The sequence below is a fragment of the Salmo salar genome, chromosome ssa11 (genome assembly GCF_905237065.1).
Source record: "Salmo salar chromosome ssa11, Ssal_v3.1, whole genome shotgun sequence".
NCBI classification, from domain to species: Eukaryota; Metazoa; Chordata; class Actinopteri; order Salmoniformes; family Salmonidae; genus Salmo; species Salmo salar.
The window spans coordinates 93,718,488-93,743,053 of record NC_059452.1 but is presented as its reverse complement, the minus strand read 5'-3'; the positions used below and the strand labels follow the sequence as shown (position 1 = coordinate 93,743,053).

Sequence of the window (24,566 nt, the reverse complement as noted above, 5' to 3'; positions counted from 1 at the left end):
GATTGGTAGTACTTCGACATGTTCCAGAACTAGCGGGTTCTTCAGAGCGTCTACAGTCGTATTTAGTATTTTATTTGGATCCACATTAGCTGCTTTCAATAGCCGCTACTCTTCCTTGGGTCCAAACAAGAACAAAATGACATCACAAAAAAAAAAAAACGGTCTACATCATTATTACAACAATACATCACACAAGACATTGTGCACTATACACATTTTGCCTGCTCCACCATTATGAATGTACACTGCTCCACCATTATGAATGTACAATATATAATGCCCAACTATGATGGGCAACATGATCTGATGATGATGGGACTATCCCCACCCACACCTCCAATAGGGCCAAAGCTACAAGACACATCAAATGTAGCCTATGATAATTTTTCACATACCGTAGCAGGCTCAGGCCTAGTTCTATACTGTTTAATTTTGCCTACAGGTACAGTATATGAAAATCAATGGCCCATAAGACTGGTACAGGATACATCTACTTATGGGGTGAATATGCATAGGCTGTCATCTACTTATGAGGTGAATATTCATAGGCTATGTCTTCTCATAATGTATTCCTGCATATTATCTCACGTATTGTTGCTAAGTAACCATTGACCTTAAATACATCAATCATAATTTATTTGTTATTTATAGTCATTCTGGGGCTTTGCCAATGGGGGAATTGAATAAACTCTTTAGAAGCATAGCATATTTAAGTCATAGTGAATTAGCAAATGAATGTGCTACAGGATAGTAAAAGCTCTATTCAATCCACATCGTGGAAGTTCAGCTTTACAGTGTGATTGTAATCTAAAGCCAATGTTCTCGCATTACCGAAGACTGTGTTTTACGGTAAACGCTGTGTTTATACCTCGATCAGAAATCACCTTTACATTTCCATCTCATAATCTGTAATGCTTCAGCGACACAGATTTAATAGAGCCCTGAGTTAGCAAGGATTGCAAATATGGATCCCTTATTTCTCAATTCCATTCTGATGGCATAGCTACATATTTACGAACAGGTGACAGTACAGAGACAGCTTTACATGTGTGGCTTTGTTGCATCCCAAAGAGGGAGTGTTTGCAGAGAGGAGGAGGAGGTTAACAGTGGAATGGGTTCACTCAAAGTTGACTCTAGTTGTTTGTAATACAGAACACAATTCTCTCAAAGGAACATTCCATCTTATGTGGGCCAGTCTCATCATAAGGGAAGAGGGATTCAATGGATGAACCACGACGACTGTGTGTTTAATTTGAAGGGATTTCTACATAGAGAATCTATTCATGGCCACAGCAAGATCAATGGGAGGAGGAGGCTGTGTCGTCTCTGGTGTGACTGGTAAATGCAGCAATCGCGTTGCACTAGAAATTGATTAATCAATTGCAGCAATTCCTTCATGCTGCTCACAAAAACATCTCATTTGAGGTGGCTGAAGATTGCTGCATTGTGGCACTACTTAGTACTTGCTCAGAGATCCCAGTACCTTATACAGCTGTGGCAAATATGTAAAGGGTGCCATCACAAACGTGTCCATCTAAACATATACCCTGGCAGCTGGAGGGCGGGGCGCCACTATGTGCCTACTGTACTTTGATCTGTATTGTTGTGTTCTACAGGGCTCATCTGAAAAAGACACCATCGTCTCAGCTTTGACTCCTTGTCAAGATAAAGGTTAAATAAATAGAAACATTTGGATATTTACACTGGTCATTCTTTTGGGTTTGAAGTGCATCACTATTGGCTTCTCTATACCAACATACTATAGATTCTTAAAATAATCCAGATCAAAGCTGTGAGAGGGATGCCACTGTGGCAGGTGCATGTGCTCCTATTTCTCATTGAGTTAGACTGTAACAGTGTGGATGCATGGTGGATGCATGGCACACGCAATGGGGACCTGCTGGAGCAGCAGTGGTGGCAGAGTGGCTCCTCCACACCACAATAGGATTCTGCTCAACTCCTAAACCTCTTTCATTCCTGCTGAGAAACTGCTCACAAATAGGGTTGGACCCCTCCCAGTTGATGTATAATTGACGAATTGTATTGTGTACAAAGATAGCTACATCAATAAATAACTGCATATCCAATCCCAGTGATGTTGCAAGCGGAAATTGCATCATCGGATCCAATTTAACACACTCCTTTACTGCAGCACAGCTCAGCACATAGCTACACACACTGCCCTGTAAATGACTCATCTGTTTGTAAGTGTTTGTTTTCCTGTTTGATGTTACTCAGCGCTTATTTTTGCAATGTCACACTTACTTGTATGTTCTCTTACAGAATGAGGTGGTAAGATGTTAACCTTTTCACGCTTTACAGATGTCATCACATAATTTTCCTCCCCAATTTTCCTCCCCAGCGATAGATTCTGTCATATGTCAACTTGCTACACTCTTAGGTTATAGATAGCACCTTTTTTTATAAGAGTGTACAATTCCAAGACAAGTATGGTCTCAGAATTGTAGTGTGTCTTGACCTCACTCTTCAGCACTGTGATATCTCCCACACAGGAAATGGAACGGAGGGGAAGAGGGTTCTTTGATAAAGCTATCCTAGGGGCTGTTCCTCTCTGGCACAAAGCTGGACCACTGTACCTACTCTGTGTTGGAAGGTGGGATCATGTGATTTGGAGTCTTGGTAGAGGAATGCTGATGTTAGTGATGTCTAGGAGTAGGGTTGTTGTGACATGCAGGCAAGGGACTGGTTATTGGAGGAGACAGTGTCAGCCACTTGGCCTGGTCCCATATTTGGGCCTCTCTGGGGAATGTGAACAGGCTCCAAGAGGCCTACTTTCTCTTAGAGTGATTCTAGGACATTATCCGTGTTAGGTCTGGTGGGGCTTGGTGAATCACTGTGGATCCTGTGGATCAAATGGCTTTTGTCTGACAGAGGGGAACCTCACAATACCAGATTTCTTTTCAGAACAAAACCGAGACAATCATGGAAAGGGCTGACCGATCAGTAAAGGCACTGGTGGATTTAGAGAGTCAGTCAGTCAGCACACGGCGAATCTCTTCCGAAATATGAATATGAAATATAGCTCTGTTTTTGTCTCCCAAAGATAATGCTGGAGAGAGATAATTCTGGAATGGTGACCATCCTTTGTACCTCCATATTTACAGTAAACATTCAGCCATTTCTGATCCATTTCTCGACACCCACAATTAGATTTCTGACATTCACTGTGAAATGCAGCCTCGTTGTGTGGTTGTGTTCTCACTGGTTGTGAAAGTAGTGGATAGGTCTCTATGTTGACTCTTTGTTTATCTTTTGCTGTAGAAGTGTTGATGACCAGGCAGTGGCTCGGGTGGTTGATGTCCTCTGATCTTTTTCGCCTTCCTATGGCACCGGGTGCTGTAGGTGTCCAGGAGGGTGGGAAGTTTGCATTGGGCAGACCGCACCACCCTCTGGAGAGCTTTGCGGTTGTGGGCGGTGCAGTTGCCGTACCAGGCTATGATACAGCCCGACAGGATGCTCTTGATTGTGCATCTGTAAAAGTTTGTGAGGGTTTTAGGTGTTAAGCCAAATTTCTTTAGCCTCCTGAGGTTGAAGAGGCGCCGTTGCACCTTCACCACTCTGTCTCATTGGCCAGAGAGCGTAGAGCCCACCTCCCTAAGATGTGTGTGAGTAGACGTTGTGGATCTTGATGGTGTGATAGCCTTCAGAGGAAGAGAGGGGGCGAGCTAGGCGCAAGGTATCTGCATGCATGATATGTACAGGCTTTATTTAGCAGTGTGGGTGAATTATTTAAGCATTGGTTTTTCAGCAGTGTTTTACTGCACACAGGCCACTTACATAATGAAACTTCCCTGAGGTCTAGTGATGAGAGGGTGTAGAGAAGGGAGACGGAGAGATGGAGAGGCAGAGGAACTGAAGGGAGGGATAGAGACAGAAGGGAAGAAAAGAGAAACGATTGGAAGAGCATGGATATAGGAAAGGAGGGAGAAGGAAAGAGGATATAGGAAAGGAGGGAGAAGGAAGGAGGATATAAGAAAGGAGGGAGAAGGAAGGAGGATATAGGAAAAGAGAGAGAAGGAAGGAGGATATACGAAAGGAGGGAGAAGGAAGGAGGATATAGGAAAGGAGGGAGAATGAAGGAGGATATAGGTTAGGAGGGAGAAGGAAGGAGGATATAGGAAAGGAGGGAGAAGGAAGGAGGTAAAGGAAATGGAGACAGAGAAAAGGAAAATAAGAGATGTATTGAAGAGAAAGCAACCCTCATACTACCCCCCACACACACACAGCCTCACCCTCTACCCTGAAGCGACTTTCCTCCCCTCATCCCACGCACAACCTCAGCCCCTACCCTCATACTACCTTCCCCCCACCCTATCACAGCCTAATCCCCTACCCTCATACTACCTTCATCCCCCCCACAGCCTAACTCCCTACCCTCATACTACCTTCCCCCCACACACACACAGCCTAATCCCCTACCCTCATACTACCTTCCCCCCACACACACACAGTCTAACCCTCTACCCTCATACTACCTTCCCCCCCCCACAGCCTAACCCCCTACCCTCATACTACCTTCCCCCCACACACACACACACAGCCTAACCCCCTACCCTCATACTACCTTCCCAACCCACACACACAGCCTTATCCCCTACCCTCATACTACCTTCCCCCACCCTACACACAGCCTTATCCCCTACCCTCATACTATTTACCCCCCACCCTACACACAGCCTTATCCCCTACCCTCATACTACCTTCCTCCCCCACAGCCTTATCCCCTACCCTTATATTACCTTCCCCCCCACCCTACACACAGTCTAAATCCCTACCCTTATATTACCTTCCCCCCCACCCTACACACAGTCTAAATCCCTACCCTTATACTACCTTCCCCCCCACCCTACACACAGCCTAAACCCCTACCCTCATACTACCTTCCCCCGAATAATGAGTTCTGTTCTGTAATTTTGTGAATATTCAAATGAATGCTCTATGCATAATTGAAGAGCCATGTGCATGTGACCTGTTATGGTTGTTGGCCATCATCAGTAATGTAGACTGGTCAACACACACTGCCTAGTGCCTGCCCTGTCCTGGCTTCTCTGTTCAGATCCCTGCTTCCTCATTGGCTCCTTCTCCTCCCAGTCTCTAGCATATTGGGGTTTCATGCATGGGCTGATCTGAAGGCTGCAAGCTGCCATTCTGCCAGGCAGACTGTGCAAGCAGGCAGGAAGGATGCACTCACTTTAGGGGCCCTGCGCATTTGGTGCTTTGCACAGGAAAGAAATGGGGTCCGTGTAGGTCCAATCGGTGAACACACACATTTAGCCATTTCAAACATGTGCATCTCAGCCTGTTGAGTGCTATGATAACAAACCCTTCAGTTAGCCCAACAGCTACACTATCCAAATGAAATGAAGGAACCAGTTCATCATGACAATACTAACAGACTGAACAAAATAGATGGGACATCAAAATTGGTATTGTCTGGATAGTTAAAGGTCAGAGTGATTCACAGTGCAGTACTCACAGTACTCTGGAGACGGAACCACAGCAAAACATCTTGTCACCCAAATGAATATGCAACATTGTTTGCCAAGTTATTTATAATATCTCCAATGTTTGTCTGTTCAGTAAAATAAATGCTGGCAGCACTGCATATGGCTTAGGGCATCTGTAGCCAAGTAGTGTGATTCAGCAACTTGGAATAGTAGACATATGGTATATTCCCTCAATTGTGTGCAGAGTGCATTGAGATTTTGAATTCTACTCCTAGTTATTATGCACATTACAAAGTTAGGATGACATAAACCACAAGAGCTGTAGTCCTGGACCAACATCCCTCCCTGCTACATTATTGGTTGGTAGTGAAGATGTTACAGGCTCAGACAGAGGGGGTCAGCAGGTGTGGTAGAGGCAGGACTGAGACAAGGTAGAGGTGCAGCTAGCTAACACTGGGCCAGAGACCTGTCAGACACACCGACAGAAAGACCTGAGAGACAGAAAGACAGACCTGACACACCTGACTGACAGACAGACAGACCTGACAGACAGAAAGACAGACAGACCAGACCAGACCAGACCAGACCAGACAGACAGACAGACAGACAGACAGACAGACAGACAGACAGACAGACAGACAGACAGACAGACAGACAGACAGACAGACAGACAGGTGCATCTAGAGGGGGCGTAGTGTTCTGTACATGTAAACATATTTGACTGGATGCCAGGGCTGGATGGAGAGTATTAATGTACTCCAGTGTCACTACTGCCATGTGTTCTATAAGTTATAGTTGAAACCTGGAAGTGTTCAACCTACAGTCCTCTCTCTCTCTGCTAGATATCTCTCTGTCAGTCTGCAGCATCCAGCCTGGTAATGTTTCATGACAGCTATAGAGAGGTAGAGAGAAAAGTAGCTAGTGGTGTATTCTGGTGTGTTGTAGTATGTGGAGGATTTAGGTACAAGGAACATCTTTCTGCTGTAGCAAAGGAAAATGCATATATTACCATGAATTACTGAAGGTTGTTTCTTAGAAGTCTATCTGGTGGTAACGTTAATTAGCGTAGGCTACACAATGATGATAAGACGTCGGAATAACAGAATGGGTCAAAAGCTATATTTGTTTTGTTGGTCTCCAGTGTTGTTGAAATCCTTTTTCAATTTATTGTAATGTCGCTTCCCTTTCTGCCAAGAGCAGCGACTCTCAACTGGTGGGTCGCAACCCAAATTTGGGTCGCAGGTGGTTTTGAATGAGTCACGAGTGTCTGAGTAAAATGTTTTATTATATACAGTACCAGTCAAAAGTTTGGACACCTAGTCATTCCAGGGTTTTTCTTTATTTTTACTATTTTCTACATTTGAGAATAATAGTGAAGACAAAACTATGAAATACCACATATGGAATCATGTAGTAACCAAAAAAGTGTTAAACAAATGACAGCTTTGCACTCTATTGGCATTCTCTCAACCAGCTTCACCTGGAATACTTTTCCAACAGTCTTGAAGGAGGTTCCACATATGCTGAGCACTTGTTGGCTGCTTTTCCTTCACTGCGGTCCAATTCATCCCAAACCATCTCTGTTGGGTTGAGGTCGGGTGATTGTAGAGGCCAGGTCATCTGATGCAACACTCCATCACTCTCCTTCTTGGTCAAATATGATTATTTATAAATTTTTATGAAAAATACTCCAGTCTGAACTTAAATGACTAAAACCAGGTAGGTGTGTAGAAATTATAATGAACCTATATTTTTTATAATTTAACCTCAGAACAAAAATAGTTAAATCATAGTATTTCCAATATAGAGTTATTAGCAGTGCTATTTACCGTATTTGGTTGATTTTGTGGTCTCAAACCAGTGAGCTTAACATTCTTTATCAAGAATATGGGCAAAATGGAATTACTACAATGAAAAAGGTGGGACTGTTCCCTTGTCATATAATTGGTATATTTACCATCAATGTAGTATTAAAAATAGTTTTCCAGATTGCATATAGGCAACAACAAAAATAGCAAAGCGAATATTGGATCGCAACTGAGACAACCTGGTTCAATTTGTGTCCCAATGCAAAACCAGTTGAGAACCAGTGGCCTAGAGCATTTTTGGGGGTAATGTGTGCTTCAGATAAGGAGAAAAATAAGGACTATATAGATCTGCATCTATGTGAGCCTCCCATGCAAATCACAGTATACAGCACTGGCTCTCCTCCAATAGTCAGCTGCTGTTGCCCGGCAACATGCACCACAGCTCAGCTCAGCCTGGGCTCCCAGTCGAAGTGAGCTGTCTCACATCTCACCTCTTTCTCTTTCTGTCCTCTGTCTCTCTCTCTGTCTGTCTGTCTGTCTGTCTGTCTGTCTGTCTGTCTGTCTGTGTGTCTCTCTCTCTTTCTGCTTCTGCCTTTCTCTCGTTCTCTCTCTAACTCTCAATGTACTAGTGTGTTTTCACCAGGCCTCGTGTTCTCTTCCTCATTACTGCCTTCCATGTGATTCAGAGGAGTTGGGTTAAATGCGGAAGACACATTTCAGTTGAATCCATTCAGTTGTACAACTGACTAGGTATCCCCTTTTCCCTTTCCTTTCCATTTCTCTCCATCTAAATCCTCCCTATTTCTCTCGGTTTCTTCAAAGGTGTCTTTATCTCTTGCTCTCCGTTCTACGCTCTCATCTCTCTCCCTCTTGCCCTCTGTTTCTCCCCGTCTCTAATTAACCTCCTGTATCTTTTAGAGTTGGAGAGTATCAGAAGGACAGTACGGTCTATTGAGTTAATACATACACTAAGTCAATGATGCACACTCACATACTCAAACACACGTCAACAATTATACAGGACATGTCGCTGATGAGGAGGAGGATGAGGAGGAGGAGGAGGATGACGAGTAGACCGACCGCGTTCTGTTTTGTGTGTTGTGTTATTATGATGAAGTATCTCTAGTCTCTTTATTTGGTCTCTACTATTACAGTTCTATCATTCTGGCTCTTTAGGTCCATTAGAATGTGACACGTTCTCTTGATCAAAGAGATCTGCCTCGTCCCGTTTCTGCTAACGATGAGAACACGATCTGCTTCATAACGTTGAGGGGGAACACTTTGGAGCCTCCAGATTCACTAGAATGTACAGCGTGTCCTGACACAGGCACATTTATTCGCTCCAAGTAGTTGCACAAACTTGTTGATATGCCTATATGTGGAAACACAATACAGTCAGGCATACACACCTACAGTCTATGTAAGCTCAGAAACAATCACATTAACATTTACTGTTCAGGCAAATACAGAAGCCCAAAACACATACAGTATTAAGGCACAAGGCGAGACCCAGATGCAGACACAGGAGGGAGATGGTTGGAGTCTTACAATGTTTAATAATCCAAAGGGGTAGGCAAGAGAATGGTCGTGGACAGGCAAAAAGGTCAAAACCAGATCAGAGTCCAGGAGGTACAGAGTGGCAGACGGGCTCGTGGTCAAGGCAGGCAAATGGTCAGGCAGGCGGGTAGAGAGTCCAGAAACAGGCAAGGGTCAAAACCAGAGGACTAGAAAAAGGAGAATAGCAAAAGGAGTACAGGAAAAACACGCTGGTTGACTTGACTAAACATACAAGACGAACTGACACAGACAGACAGAAAACACAGGGATAAATACACTGGGGAAAATAAGCGACACCTGGAGGGAGTGGAGACAATAACAGGAACAGGTGAAACAGATCAGGGCGTGACATACAGTGCCTTTAGAAAGTTTTCACACCTATTGACTTTTTCCACATTTTGTTGTGTTAAAGCCTGAATTTAAAATTGATTAAATCGCAATTTTTTGGTCACTGGCCTACACACAATACTCCATAATGTCAAAGTGGAATTATGTTTTTAGATTTTTTTTAACAAATTAATAAAAAATGAAAAGCTGGAATGTCTTGAGCCAATAAGTATTCAACCCCTTTGTTATGGCAAGCCTAATTAAGTTTAGGAGTAAAAATGTGCTTAACAAGTCACGTAATAAGTTGTATGGACTCTCTTTGTGCAATAATAGGGTTTAACATGATTTTTGAATGACCACCTCATCTCTGTACCCCACACATACAATTATCTGTAAGATCCCTCAGTCAAGCAGTGAATTTCAAACACAGATTCAACCACAAAGACCAGGGAGGTTTTCCAATGCCTCACAAATAAGGACACCTATTGGTAGATGGGTAAAAAAAAAAATAGGACATTGAATATCACTTTGAGCATGGTGAAGTTATTAATTACGCTTTGGATGGTGTGTCTATACACCCAGTCACTACCAAGATACAAGCGTCCTTCCTAATACACATGCCGGAGAGGAAGGAAACCGCTTTGGGATTCCAACATTAGGCCAAGGGGACCTTAAAACAGTTACAGAGTGTAATGGCTGTGATAGCAGAACTGAGGATGTGTGGTATTTACTCCATAATATTAACCTAATTGACAGAATGGAAAGAATTAAGAATAACATGCATCCTGTTTGCAACAAGGCACTAAAGTAAAACTGCAAAAGATGTGGCAAAGCAATTAGCTTTTTGTCCTGAATAAAAAAGTGTTCTGTTTGGGGAAAGTCCAATAAACCACATTACTGAGTACCACTCTCCATATTTTCAAGCCTAGTGGTGGCTGCATCATGTTATGGGTACGCTTGTAATCGTTAAGGACTGGGGAGTTTTTCAGGATACAAAATTAACATAATGGAGTTAAGCACAGGTAAAATCCTGGAGGAAAACCTGGTTCACCAGACACTGGGAGATTAATTTACCTTCCAGTCGAACAATAACCTAAAACACAAGGCCAAATATACACTGGAGTTGCTTACTAAGAATACAGTGAATGTTTCTGAGTGGCCGAGTTACAGTTTTGACTTAAATTTAATTTAAAATCTATGGCAAGACTTGAAAATGGTTGTCTAGCAATGATCAACAACCAACTTGACAGAGCTTGAAGAATTGTAAAAATAATAATGGTCAAATATTGTACAATCCAGGTGTGCAAAGTTCTTAGAGACTTACACAGAAATACTCACAGCTGTAATCACTGCCAAAGGTGATTCTAACATGCATTGACTCAGGAATGTGAATACTTATGTAAATGAGTTATTTTTGTATTTAATTTTCAATTCAAATTTCTAAAAACATGTTTTCACGTAGTCATTATGGGGTATTGTGTGTAGATGGGTGAGAAAAAAACATTTATTCATTTCAGGCTGTATCACAACAATGTGGAATAAGTCAAGGGGTATGAATAGTTTCTGAAGGCCCTGTAGGCACACACACGAACAAACCTACTTTCTCACACACACACACACACACACACACACACACACACACACACACACACACACACACACACACACACACACACACACACACACACTCTTGACTGGGATGTCTTTTCCCCAAAATTCCATGCCAGGCCAGGCTCATTATCCCAGCAGCAGCAACATGAGATTTCTCTTTTTCCCCCTCTAGTCAAACATCCATTATTTAGCAGCATTTTGATCACGTTGAGCCTCAAGTCACAGATCTCTCTCCTCTCTCTGTTCCATTCCATTCCCCAAGTGCTCAGCTCAGCAGCTCCCCTTAGCCACATGCACAGAGCAACACAAATCACTAGCCGAAAAACTTGGCCACATTGCTATATATACACTACAAGACCAAAAGTATGTGGACACCTGTTTGTCAAACATTTCATTCCAGAATCATGGGCATTAATATGGAGTAGGTCCTGTATTTGCTGCTGTAACAGCTTCCACTCTTCTAGGAAGGCTTTCCACTAGATGTTGGAACATTGCTGCGAGGACTTGCTTCCAAGTCATTAATGAGGTCGGGCACTGATGTTGGACAATTAGGCCTGACTCGCGGTCTGTTTTTCAATTCATCCCAAAGGTGTTTGATGGGGTTGAGGTCAGGGCTCTGTGCAGGCCATTCAAGTTCTTCCACACTGATCTCGACAGAATCGTCTAGAATGTCATTGCATGCTGTAGCGTTAAGATTTCCCTTCACTGGAACTAAGGGGCATAGCCCGAACCATGAAAAACAGTTCCAGACCATTATTCCTCTTTAACCAATCTTTAAAGTTGGCACTATGCATTCGGGCAGGTAGCGTTCTCCTGGCTTCCGCCAAACCGTGATTTGTCCATTAGACTGCCAGATGGTGAAGCGTGATTCATCACTCCACAGAATATTCCACTGCTCAAGAGTCCAATGGCGGCGAGCTTTACACCACTCCAGCCAATGCTTGGCATTGCGCATGCTGATCTTAGGCTTGTGTGCGGCTGCTCGGCCATGGAAACCCATTTCATGAAACTCCTGACGAACAGTTCTGGTGCTGACGTTGCTTCCAGAGGCAGTTTGGAACTCGGTAGTGAGAGTTGCAACCGAGGACAGACGATTTTTACTCGCTACGTGCTTCAGCACTCGGCGGTCCCATTCTGTGAGCTTGTGTGGGCTACCACTTTGCGGCTGAGCCGTTGTAGCTCCTAGATGTTTCCACTTCAAAATAACAGCACGTACAATTAACCGGGGCAGCTCTAGCAGGACAGAAATTTGACGAACTTACTTGTTGGAAAGGTGACATCCTATGACGGTGCCACGTTGAAAGTCGGTCCCTCTCCTTGTTTGGGCGGTGTTTGGCGGTCGACGTTACCGACCTTCTAGCCATCACTGATCCATTTTTCATTTTCCATTGGTTTTGTCTTGTCTTCCTTCACACCTGGTTCCAATCCCATCAATTACATGTTGTGTATTTAACACTCTGTTTCCCCTCATGTCCTTGTCGGAGATTGTTTATTGTAAGTGTATGTGTATGTCTATGTCTATACTGGTGTCCGTCGGGTTATGTTACCCATTGATTTCTTTTATTATGTTTTCCGGTGGGGTTTTTTTGTAAATAAACCGCGCCGTTGGAAACACAGTTATTTATTTTTGGCATGGGTCCCCAGATCCTCAAAAAGTTCTACAGCTGCACCATCGAGAGCATCCTGACAGGTTGCATCACCGCCTGGTATGGCAACTGCTCGGCATCTGACCGTGAGGCACTACAGAGGGTAGTGCGTGCAGTCCAGTACATCACTGTGGCCAAGCTTCCTGCCATCCAGGACATATATACTAGACGGTGTCAGAGGAAGGCCCAAAAAATTGTCAAAGACTCCAGTCACCCAAGTCATAAACTGTTCTCTCTGCTACCGAACATCAAGCGGTACCAGAGCACCAAGTCTAGGTCCAAAAGGCTCTTTAACCTGTTTAGGATAGGGGGCAGTATTTTCACTGCCGGATAAAAAACGTACCGATTTAATCTGGATATTACTCCTGCCCAGAAACTAGAATATGCATATAATTGTTTGATTTGGAGAGAAAACACCCTAAAGTTTCTAAAACTGTTTGAATGGTGTCTGTGAGTATAACAGAACTCATATGGCAGGCCAAAACCTGAGAAGATTGCATACAGGAAGTGACCTCTCTGACCATTTCTTGGCCTTCTAGGGCATCTTTATCGAAAACAGAGGATCTCTGCTGTAACGTGACATTTTCTAAGGCTCCCATAGGCTCTCAGAAGGCGCCAGAACGGGGAATGATGACTCTGCAGTCCCTGGCTGAAAAACAGTAGCGCATTTGGATAGTGGTCGATCTGAGAACAATGAAACGGGTGGGCGCGTGCACGTGAAGAGTCCATTTGACATTTTCAGTCTTTGAACGAAAACGACGTCTCCCGGTCAGAATATTATCGCTATTTTACGAGAAAAATCGCATAAAAATTGATTTTAAACAGTGTTTGACATGCTTTGAACTACGGTAATGGAATATTTTAAAAAATGTTGTCACGATACGGGCCGGCGCATCACCATTATTTCTGGCTGGGTACTCTCCTGACATAATCTAATGTTTTGCTTTCGTTGTAAAGCCTTTTTGAAATCGGACATTGTGGTTAGATAAAGGAGAGTCTTGTCTTTAAAATGGTGTAAAATAGTCATATGTTTGAAAAATTGAAGTTTTGGGATTTTTGAGGAATTTGTAATTCGCGCCACGCCCTATCATTGGATATTGGAGCGATGTTCCGCTAGCGGAACATCTAGATGTAAGAGGTTAACCTCCCTGGGCAAGGTGGGACGTTTGCGTCAACAGCCAGTGGAATCGTGTGGCGCAAAATACAAATACCTCATAAATGCTATAACTTCAATTTCTCAAACATATGACTATGCCATTTTCAAAGCATGCATATATGTCACAAAAACCAAAACCACAGCTAAATGCAGCACGAACCTTTGATGATCTTAATCAGATGACACTCCTAGGACATTATGTAATACAATACATGCATGTTTTGTTCAATCAAGTTCATATTTATATCAAAAACCAGCTTTTTACATTAGCATGTGATGTTCAGAACTAGCATACCCACCGCAAACTTCCGGTGAATTTACTTAATTACTCACGATTAACGTTCACAAAATACATAACAATTATTTTAAGAATTATAGATACAGAACTCCTTTATGCAATCGCTGTGTCAGATTTTAAAATAGCTTTTCGGCGAAAGCACATTTTGCAATATTCTGAGTAGATAGCCCGGCCATCACGGCTAGCTAATTTGACACCCACCAAGTTTGGCCCTCACCAAACTCAGATTTACTATTCGAAAAATTTGATTACCTTTGCTGTTCTTCGTCAGAATGCACTCCCAGGACTTCTACTTCAACAACAAATGTTGTTATGGTTCGAAAAAATCCATAGTTATATCCAAATAGCTCCGTTTTGTTCGTGCATTCAAGTCACTATCCGAAGGGTGACGTATCGTGACGTATCGTGACAAAAAAATTCAAAATATTCCATTACCGTACTTCGAAGCATGTCAAACGCTGTCAAACGCTGTTTAAAATACATTTTTATGCAATTTTTCTCGTAAAATAGCGATAATATTCCAACTGGGCGACGTTGTATTCGTTCAAAGAGAGAAAGAAAAAAATGGAGTCCTCTCGTGCACGCGCGCTCCAGTGTCAGTGTTCCCTGCCTGACCACTCACAAACACTCCTGCTGTTTTTCACCCAGAGACTGCAGAGCTCTCATTCCACTTTCTGGCGCCTTCTTAGAGCCAATGGAAGCCTTAGAAAATGTCACGTTACAGCTGTATTTTTGATAGAGATGCTCTAGAAGGACAACAAATTGTCAGACAGGGCACTTCCTGCATGGAATCTTCTCAGGTTTTGGCCTGCCATATGAGTTATGTTATACTCACAGACACCATTCAAACAGTTTTAGAAACTTTAGAGTGTTTTCTCCCTCCAAATCTACTAATTATATGCATATTCTCGTTTCTGGGTAAGAGTAGTAACCAGTTTAAATCGGGTACGTTTTTTATCCGGCCGTGAAAATACTGCCCCCTAGCCCCAACAGGTTAACAGCTTCTACACCCAAGCCATAAGACTGCTGAATAATTAATCAAATGGCCACCCGGACTATTTGCATTGACCCCCCCCCCCCTGTCTTTACACGGCTGCTACTCGCTGTTTATTATCTATGCATAGTCACTTTACCCCTACCTATATGTACAAATTACCTCAACTAACCTGTACCCCATACATTGACTCTGTACCGGTATCTCCTGTATATAGCCTCATTATTGTTATTTTATTGTCACTATATTTTCAAAGCAGATTCCCCAATACTGATGAAGGCCCTCAGCTCTATATAACTGGGAGTTCACAGGTATATTGTGCTGTAGGTCAGAAAGGACCTGCCTGATGTTTTCTGCTGTTTATTCTAACTGGTCTCTGAGACATACAGAGACCAGTTAGAATATATATATACACACACACACACACACAGGGGGTACCAGTACCGAGCTGAAGAGCATGGGTACGAGGTAATTGAGGTAGATACAGTGCCTTCGGAAAGGATTCAGACCCCTTGACTTTTGCCACATTTTGTTACGTTACAGCCTTATTCTAAAACTGATAAATTATTTTTATCCCTCATCAATCTACACACAATACCCCCTAATGATAAAGCAAAGAACTGTTTTTAGAAAAGAAAAAAAACGGAAATTAAACATTTACATAACTTTTCAGACCCTTTACTCAGTACTTTGTTGAAGCACCTTTGGCAGCGATTACAGCCTTGAGTCTTCTTGGGTATGACGCTACAATCTTGGCACACCTGTATTTGGGGAGTTTTTCCCATTCTTCTCTGCAGATCCTCTCTGTCAGGTTGGATGGGGATTGTCGCTGCACAGCTATTTTCAGGTCTCTCCAGAGATGTTAGATTGGGTTCAAGTCCGGGCTCTGGCTGGGTCACTCAAGAACATTCAGAGACTTGTCCCGAAGCCACTCCTACGATGTCTTGGCAGTGTGCTTAGGGTCGTTGCCCTGTTGGAAGGTGAACCTTCGCCCCAGTCTGAGGTCCTGAGAGCTCTGGAGCAGGTTTTCATCAAGGATCTCTCTGTACTTTGCTCCGTTCATATTTCCCTCACACCTGACTAGTCTCCCAGTCCCTGCCACTGAAAAACTTTCCCATAGCATGATGCTGCCACCACCATGCTTCACCATAGGGATGGTGCCAGGTTTCCTCCAGACGTGACGCTTGGCTTCATCAGACCAGAGAATCTTGTTTCTCATTTTTTGAGAGTCCTTTATGTGCCTTTGGGCACTCTACCATAAATGCCTAATTGGTGGAGTGCTGCAGATATGGTTTTCCTTCTGGAAGGTTCTCCTATCTCCGCAGAGGAACTCTGGAGCTCTATCAGAGTGACCATCGGGTTCTTGGTCACCTTCCTGACCAAGGCCCTTCTCCTCCAACTGCTCAGTTTGGCCAGGCGCCCATCTCTAGGAAGAGCCTTGGTGGATCCAAATGTCTTGCATTTAAGAATGATGAAGGCCACTGTGTTCTTGGGGTCCATCAATGCTGCAGAAATGTTTTGGTACCCTTACCCAAATCTGTGCCTCGACACAATCCTGTCTTGGAGCTCTACGGACAATTCCTTCGACCTCATGTCTTTGTTGTTGCTCTGTCATGCACTGTCAACTGTGGGACCTTACATAGACAGGTGTGTGCCTTTCCAAATCATGTCCAATCAATTGAATTTATCACAGGTGGACTCCAATCTGTCACACTGGTATAAAGGATTTGGAGACAGGCGCCTGGAATACAGAATAAGGGTTTTTAATACACCCAAAACAAACACGTATACAAAAACACTGGGCTTTACCTAAACAAAAGAGCGAGGGTAAACCTCACTGAACGACACAGGACGATACCTGTAATACACAATATATATAGCACGCAGCATATCAGCTGCAGCAACGCATAGGTACTCACACCACCAACGGACATGGGCACAATGACAGAGGGAACAGAGGGCACATATACAGTATAACATCCTAATCAGGGGAAATGGGAACCAGGTGTGTGTAATCAGACAAGACAGTTCGGAGTTGATGATAATGATTCCCGTTCAGTGAAGCCTAGAAAGCCGGTGACGTAGACCTCCGGAACTGGTGAACAGAATGAGCATCAGTACCGAGGGGATCTGTGACACAATCAAGTTGTAGAAACGTCTCAAGTATGATCAGTGGAAACAGAATGCACCTGAGCTCAATTTTGAGTCTCATAGCAAAGGGTCTGAATACCTATGTAAATAATGTATTTCTGTTTTGTTAAATTTGCAAACATTTCTAAAAAACTGTTTTCGCTTTGTCATTATGGGGTACTGTGTGAAGATTGCTGAGGATGTTTTTTTATTTAATCCATTTTATAATAAGGCTGTTATGTAACAAAATGTGGAAAAAGTGAAGGGGTCTGAATACTTTATGAATGCACTGTACTTAAGAGCACAATGGTGTCAGATTTATTTTAGTATCCAATCTGAATGAAACATAATTGTATATGATTGATTGGAATTCAAACCTGAGTTCATAGTTCATAGTAAGGCCTCAGGTCCAGCAATGAGAAAGGCTGCTGCATCAGCAAGCGTGGCTACTTTATGATTTTATATTATGCAGCACACAAAAGCCAACCAGTGTCTTCGACCACTGACACACACAGATCAGCTTCAGTGCAGAACATTACCTTTGTTGCTCCCAAAGCAATGAATTTGGGTTTGATGTGATGTTTTCAGAGGATCCCTGGTAGCTAGCCACTGCCTTATTTGTGGACTGAGATTTCATTAACAACCCAGTGAAGTGATTTCTTAAAATTCAAGTATCGTTTCCTGTGGTATTACAGTATTATTAGCTTTGCATCAGAAGACACTGCATCCCATGTTTGGATACAATACAATAATTTCCCTCATATTAGGGTTTAGAAATATATACATTAACTACTCATTTGGATAGTGGTGGTAAATTAAGGGCTTTTTACTCTCTGCTGATCAGACATTATTAAACTGCTCATACATATTTCAGAATATGGATTGTTGAGTCTCGCATAAAAAGAGTCAATTTTTATTCCACACGTCACATTGTCAATTTACAGCGATGAATAAATGATAATAGACTCTGGAAGCATCCATAATTAAAGTAGGCCACATTTTGTGAGGACTGACGGTAGACCTCACGCACTCTGTTTACAGTCATGCAATCTGAGAAAGAACTTTTCACCCTCTGCAATTTATAAGACACTTTTAGGTGTCTCTAAGGGCAGGGTTAGCTTTATGCATACAAACACCGTAATTGAAAAGCGGGTTGAGCAGTTTCATCTACAGTATTGGAGGATAGAGTCTATATAGGCCTTGTTGTGTCCTTATAGCGCCGCACAAACCTTCAGCACCGCAGACAGCAATACGATCTGAACAGACTTAAACAAGGGACTGGTAAACCGGTTCAGCACCATGGCTGTTGAACAGCGACACGCCGCAGCTCTTAACTAGCATTTGTATTTTTCCTCGCCACACTAGCTCTGCCCAGAATTTGGTTGCTAGCAAGCCGACAGCATGCTAAGTAGTGCTAGGTATCAACAGCCTATCCAGTAGGGGCTGGAAGCTGTAGTGAGCTTCGATTGGTCAATCGTGGCACAATCGCCTAGTATTTGTATAAAGTTCAGCTTTCCCCAACTTAAGTCCCGCCCTGTTCACACTCCGTCACCCATGCTCACATCACCCACTTCACTTCTCTTCCATTGAAAATGAATGGCTTTCCGTAGTTTCACTGTGTTCTCTGTCCCATTGAGTTGTGTTGTCTCTGTTCTCTCCACAGCCGTGCCCTTCCCCCTGAGTCATCGCCTCACATTGAAGGAGGTGTTTGACTGTGAAGGGAAGCCCAGGGTGGACCTGCTCAAAGCCCACCTCACCAAGGAGGGACGCGTGGAGGAGGCCGTGGCACAACGCATCGTCAACGAGGGTGCCGCCATCCTGCGCCAGGAGAAAACCATACTGGACATAGAAGCACCAGTCACAGGTTAGGAGGAGGGATCACCTTTAACTTACACTCTGGTGAAACACACTTTGACTGACATTCCCAGCATTCACGTAATGGTCCAACAGAGAAAAGGAAGGGTGGAAGTAGCATCAAAATGTGGAAGATACAACTGTCAGAATGGGTATGATTTATGCTGGTTATTTTGTCCAGTGGCGAGTGAGATAGAGTATTATGCCTTGGTAACTGTGAAAGTGGGTCAGTGTGCTTAAAGTGCTTCAAATTGAGGGACTCTTTTATGAGCAGGTTAGTCTGAGAGTCTGAGCTCTGGAGTAAACTCTGGGAGAATGTACTTTTGTTTGGTGTATAAATATATGTCTGTGTATGAAGGTGTATGACTGTAAGAAAATACTAGTAGGAAGACAAGAGAGACTGGGAGTGAATTCAATACCTGAGTTACAAAAATAAACTCCAAAGCACCTGACAGGAGTTAAAATGAAGATGAAGAGTACAGACATCAAAGCAGGACTGTATATGCAGCATCCCATAGCAGGTAGCTGTCACTTTCAGTATCATCTGCATTATGGTCATGTAACAATAATACATTTCTTAAGCACATCAGCACATCAAAAGCTCTGCATCTCTCTTTGTCTTTTCAAGAATCAGATGAATGTTGAATGTTGTTCTGCCTCTCAGACAGACATGGATGGACAGGCACTACAGTGTCGTGTCTTTGGGGTACCATTAAACTGAAGACATGTTTATCAATTAACTCCCTGTAATTATTATCACGCGATCAAACTGATTAATCGTTTAATTGTAATTAACTAGGAGATTGGGGCACCAAGGAAAATATTCGGATTACAAAGTTATAATTTTCCTAATATAACTTTCCTATATTATAACATTATATATTATATTCTATTATAGTATAGGCCGATTATCTTCTGGTTTAAATGGTGTATTTTACCTCGCGTCCAGTCTCATTCCAAACGTCGTAAATTGTTGTATCTGCACGAACCCAGTCTTTACTAAGAGTCATCCATACATCAATTGTCTTAAAATAATTTATTTACTAAACTAAGTAATTCACAGAAAGTATACAAACAGTAATTATCATCACAAATAATTGGTAGAGTAATGTGCCCTAGTGGTCTAAACAGGCATGGCTGGTCTGTTAGACAATGGGTCATAAAAGTTTCAGCTGAGGAGGCCACACAGAGTTCATTAATATGAACAATTGACATGCTAATTCTTTGCACATGAACGCTCACTCATTCGGGAACAATTGCAATCAATATATATTTACGCTCAGTGTGTCGTCGGGCTCCTTGTTGGAGCGTCGTTCTGTTGGAGAGTTTTGTCTGCGTTCTCTCTCTCTCTCTCTCTCTCTCTCTCTCTCTCTCTCTCGGTTAGAATGGATCTTTCAAAGCGACATTCATTAATGTCGTCATAGAATGGATGTTTCGTCGGTCTTCGCGTTCAATGATATAATTTCTAGCTGCAGACTATTAATTAATATCAAAGACTTGTTCTTATTCTGTCGATATCGATAGTCTAAAAGTTAACCACGTGGTATAGTTCACTTTCAGTAGAGGAATTGGATGGTAAAACCTATTGGCCAACTCGCAATGGAGTGGAGGCCTGGTCTGAAGAAAGTAAATCAGGGTGGGGTGGTTTTATAGTGAACATAGAACACGCTTGTCACATGACGCCTGGTCCTGTCTGTGTCCCTGGGGGCGTGCCGATGACTGATTTAATCTTTGAACATAACTACATTCTATCACATTAACATCAGTACACAGCATCTCAATGTATTACAAAATAGCTTTATCCTTATTAATACATTCTATACAACCATTTGGATGCAAGTCCCATCGCTGAGGCTATTATATAAACAGTTTTATGGTAATATGGCTATATTGTCTCTTCTGAGTATCACAAAATTGTACCAAGCGGACCAGTTCGTAGCTGGATTCTTCACCAGTCTTCCATACCTTCTCCAGAACACAAATGTCGCTTGGCTCCCCAATTCTGTGAGTTGGAAGAATTTCCTGTGTCTCTCTATGGGCCATGTGGCAAGAGATTCTTCTCTGGAATTTTACCACCCCTTCACACAGGGCCTGGGTGGGGGGAGGTAGGTTGGGGGATGGTGCAAGGGGAGGGGGTCAACTGTCCTCCCTGTACTCAAAGAGGCCAACGTCATGACAACAGTACGTGATGAGGAACACAGTACATTGAGGCTTGTTCAACCAATCAATGCAGCAGTTTATCCTATGAGCCGTAGTGTAAGATAGTCACCTCACCTGCATATGACCTCACCATCATGTTGGGATAACTCACCTCAATATATATGAGTACAGATGTATGATCTTAATTTGATCGCACTGTAATCCTGAAATGCAGGACATTTTATACTTTTAGTGTATTTTAGGTTTAAAAAGGCCGTGGGAATTATATTTGCTTGTTTGTTTACTCTAGCACCATTTGACTTTTTTACTATTGTGACAAGGTCACACAATACCCCTCTGGATTCCCCTAGTTCAGTCTGCCTGTACACTGACTCTACCAGGAGCACAGTGGCCACTTTTGTCCCTGGGCTGACAGCCATCTAGCCCACAGTGATAGTAGTGTTGAACAACCCCTCAGTCCTGACTCATCCACACCACAGAGCATGATCACATCCCAGCCACAGCTGCCTGCCTGCCTGCCTGCCTGCCTGCCTGCCTGCCTGCCTGCCTGCCTGCTGTAGCACCACCCAGGTGGTCCAAATGGACTGATATACCATTTCAAATATCTTATGCTCCTTTTGAATATTTTAAATGTGAGAAGCCATTTAGATGCAATTGCGAGAGAGGGAGAGAGTTTACGTGTGGGTGCATGCATGTTTGTTGTAGATAGACATATGGTATAGCTACACTGCTTTCTGATGGTACTGGGAAACAGTAGCATGAGTAATTATATTTGCCATAACGTCCAATCAGATAGGAGGTAGACCTATTTACTATGACAGCTACTAAGCATGCACATAGCTTCTTGCATATTTGATACAGTCTTGACATTAATAATACATGTTTTCAAGGTTTAATTCATCCTAGTTTTGACTAATCTGAGCAAGCCATTATGAACAAAGGGGTCAGACTAACTCACAACACGTGCACACAAACAACCCTCACACAAAGGCGCTTACTGTAAAAACACGCATGTACACACATAAACCTGAAAACACACAACAGCGCAGCAAAAGCACACTGACTCGCGCATCTCTTGATGCTGGATCACATACACATCCTCGTTGTTATCGGATTTAGTCGTTCCTCTGTCATTAAGCCCCGTAGTCATTGGATCCTAGATGCAGACAAACTTACATAATACTGCCTCCAGAAATGAAGACATTGAAGAATGGTGTTAGAGAATGACAGAGAAGGGAATGACATAGAGGGAAACAGAGAAATAGTGGGTATGGGGGAAATGTGGACGAGTGAAAAACAGAATGGTAGTAGAGAGAAAAAGATAGAGAGATCATGGTAGAGGGAATAACAGGGAGGGGGTGGTAGTGGTGGTTCAGTTCTGTGCACATCAGCCTTTTCTCCCCTCCCCCAAGTCTGAAAACCTTCCCATACTGAGGCCATGCAGGGACAGGATGGCTGGAATAAGGTATTAGAAATGGAGGAGAGAACGGCTGGAGTAAAATATTAAAGATGGAGGGCTGGAATAAGACAATAGAGATGGAGGGAGAGGATGGCTGGAGTAAAATATTAAAGATGGAGGGCTGGAGTAAGACAATAGAGATGGAGGGAGAGGACGGCTGGAGTAAAATATTAAAGATGGAGGGCTGGAGTAAGACAATAGAGATGGAGGGAGAGGATGGCTGGAGTAAAATATTAAAGATGGAGGGCTGGAGTAAGACAATAGAGATGGAGGGAGAGGATGGCTGGAGTAAAATATTAAAGATGGAGGGCTGGAGTAAGACAATAGAGATGGAGGGAGAGGATGGCTGGAGTCAAATATTAAAGATGGAGGGCTGGAGTAAGACAATAGAGATGGAGGGAGAGGATGGCTGGAGTAAAATATTAAAGATGGAGGGCTGGAGTAAGACAATAGAGATGGAGGGAGAGGATGGCTGGAGTAAAATATTAAAGATGGAGTACAGGAGGGCTTGAGTAAGACAGTACAGATGGAGGAGAGGGGGGAGAGGAGGACTGGAGTAAGGTATTAGAGATGGAGGGAGAGGAGGACTGGAGTAAGGTATTATAGATGGGGAGAGGAGGGAGAGGAGGTATGGAGTAAGGTATTAGAGATGGAGGGAGAGGAGGACTGGAGTAAGGTATTAGAGATGGAGGGAGAGGAGGACTGGAGTAAGGTATTAGAGATGGAGGACTGGAGTAAGGTATTAGAGATGGAGGGAGAGGAGGTCTGGAGTAAGGTATTAGAGATGGAGGGAGAGGAGGACTGGAGTAAGGTATTATAGATGGGGAGAGGAGGGAGAGGAGGTATGGAGTAAGGTATTAGAGATGGAGGGAGAGGAGGACTGGAGTAAGGTATTAGAGATGGAGGGAGAGGAGGACTGGAGTAAGGTATTAGAGATGGAGGGAGAGGAGGACTGGAGTAAGGTATTAGAGATGGAGGGAGAGGAGGACTGGAGTAAGGTATTAGAGATGGAGGACTGGAGTAAGGTATTAGAGATGGAGGGAGAGGAGGTCTGGAGTAAGGTATTAGAGATGGAGGGAGAGGAGGACTGGAGTAAGGTATTATAGATGGGGAGAGGAGGGAGAGGAGGTATGGAGTAAGGTATTAGAGATGGAGGGAGAGGAGGACTGGAGTAAGGTATTAGAGATGGAGGGAGAGGAGGACTGGAGTAAGGTATTAGAGATGGAGGGAGAGGAGGACTGGAGTAAGGTATTAGAGATGGAGGGAGAGGAGGTCTGGAGTAAGGTATTAGAGATGGAGGACTGGAGTAAGGTATTAGAGATGGAGGGAGAGGAGGTCTGGAGTAAGGTATTAGAGATGGAGGAAGAGGAGGGCTGGAGTAAGGTATTAGAGATGGAGGGAGAGGAGGGCTGGCGTAAGGTATTAGAGATGGAGGGAGAGGAGGGCTGGCGTAAGGTATTAGAGATGGAGGGAGAGGAGGACTGGAGTAAGGTATTAGAGATGGAGGCAGAGGAGGACTGGAGTAAGGTATTAGAGATGGAGGGAGAGGAGGGAGAGGGGGAGAGGAGGACTGGAGTAAGGTATTAGAGATGGAGGGAGAGGAGGACTGGAGTAAGGTATTATAGATGGGGGAGAGGAGGGAGAGGAGGTCTGGAGTAAGGTATTAGAGATGGAGGGAGAGGAGGACTGGGGTAAGGTATTAGAGATGGAGGGAGAGGAGGGAGAGGGGGGAGAGGAGGGCTGGAGTAAGGTATTAGAGATGGAGGGAGAGGAGGTCTGGAGTAAGGTATTAGAGATGGAGGACTGGAGTAAGGTATTAGAGATGGAGGGAGAGGAGGACTGGAGTAAGGTATTATAGATGGGGGAGAGGAGGACTGGAGTAAGGTATTAGAGATGGAGGGAGAGGCGGACTGGAGTAAGGTATTAGAGATGGAGGGAGAGGAGGACTGGAGTAAGGTATTAGAGATGGAGGGAGAGGAGGACTGGAGTAAGGTATTAGAGATGGAGGGAGAGGAGGACTGGAGTAAGGTATTAGAGATGGAGGGAGAGGAGGACTGGAGTAAGGTATTAGAGATGGAGGGAGAGGAGGGAGAGGAGG

The 24,566-nt window shown here is 43.5% G+C and overlaps 1 protein-coding gene across 2 annotated transcripts in view; it reads left to right on the top strand.

The window, feature by feature from the left end:
- ppp3ca (protein phosphatase 3, catalytic subunit, alpha isozyme) overlaps positions 1 to 24,566 on the top strand; it is a 58,725-nt gene that overhangs the window by 1,757 nt on the left and 32,402 nt on the right. For both annotated transcript variants that reach the window (XM_014129376.2, XM_014129375.2), the window contains exon 2: positions 18,659 to 18,859. In XM_014129376.2, coding sequence (XP_013984851.1) covers positions 18,659 to 18,859 — 201 coding nt within the window. The remainder of the gene's footprint in view (positions 1 to 18,658; positions 18,860 to 24,566) is intronic.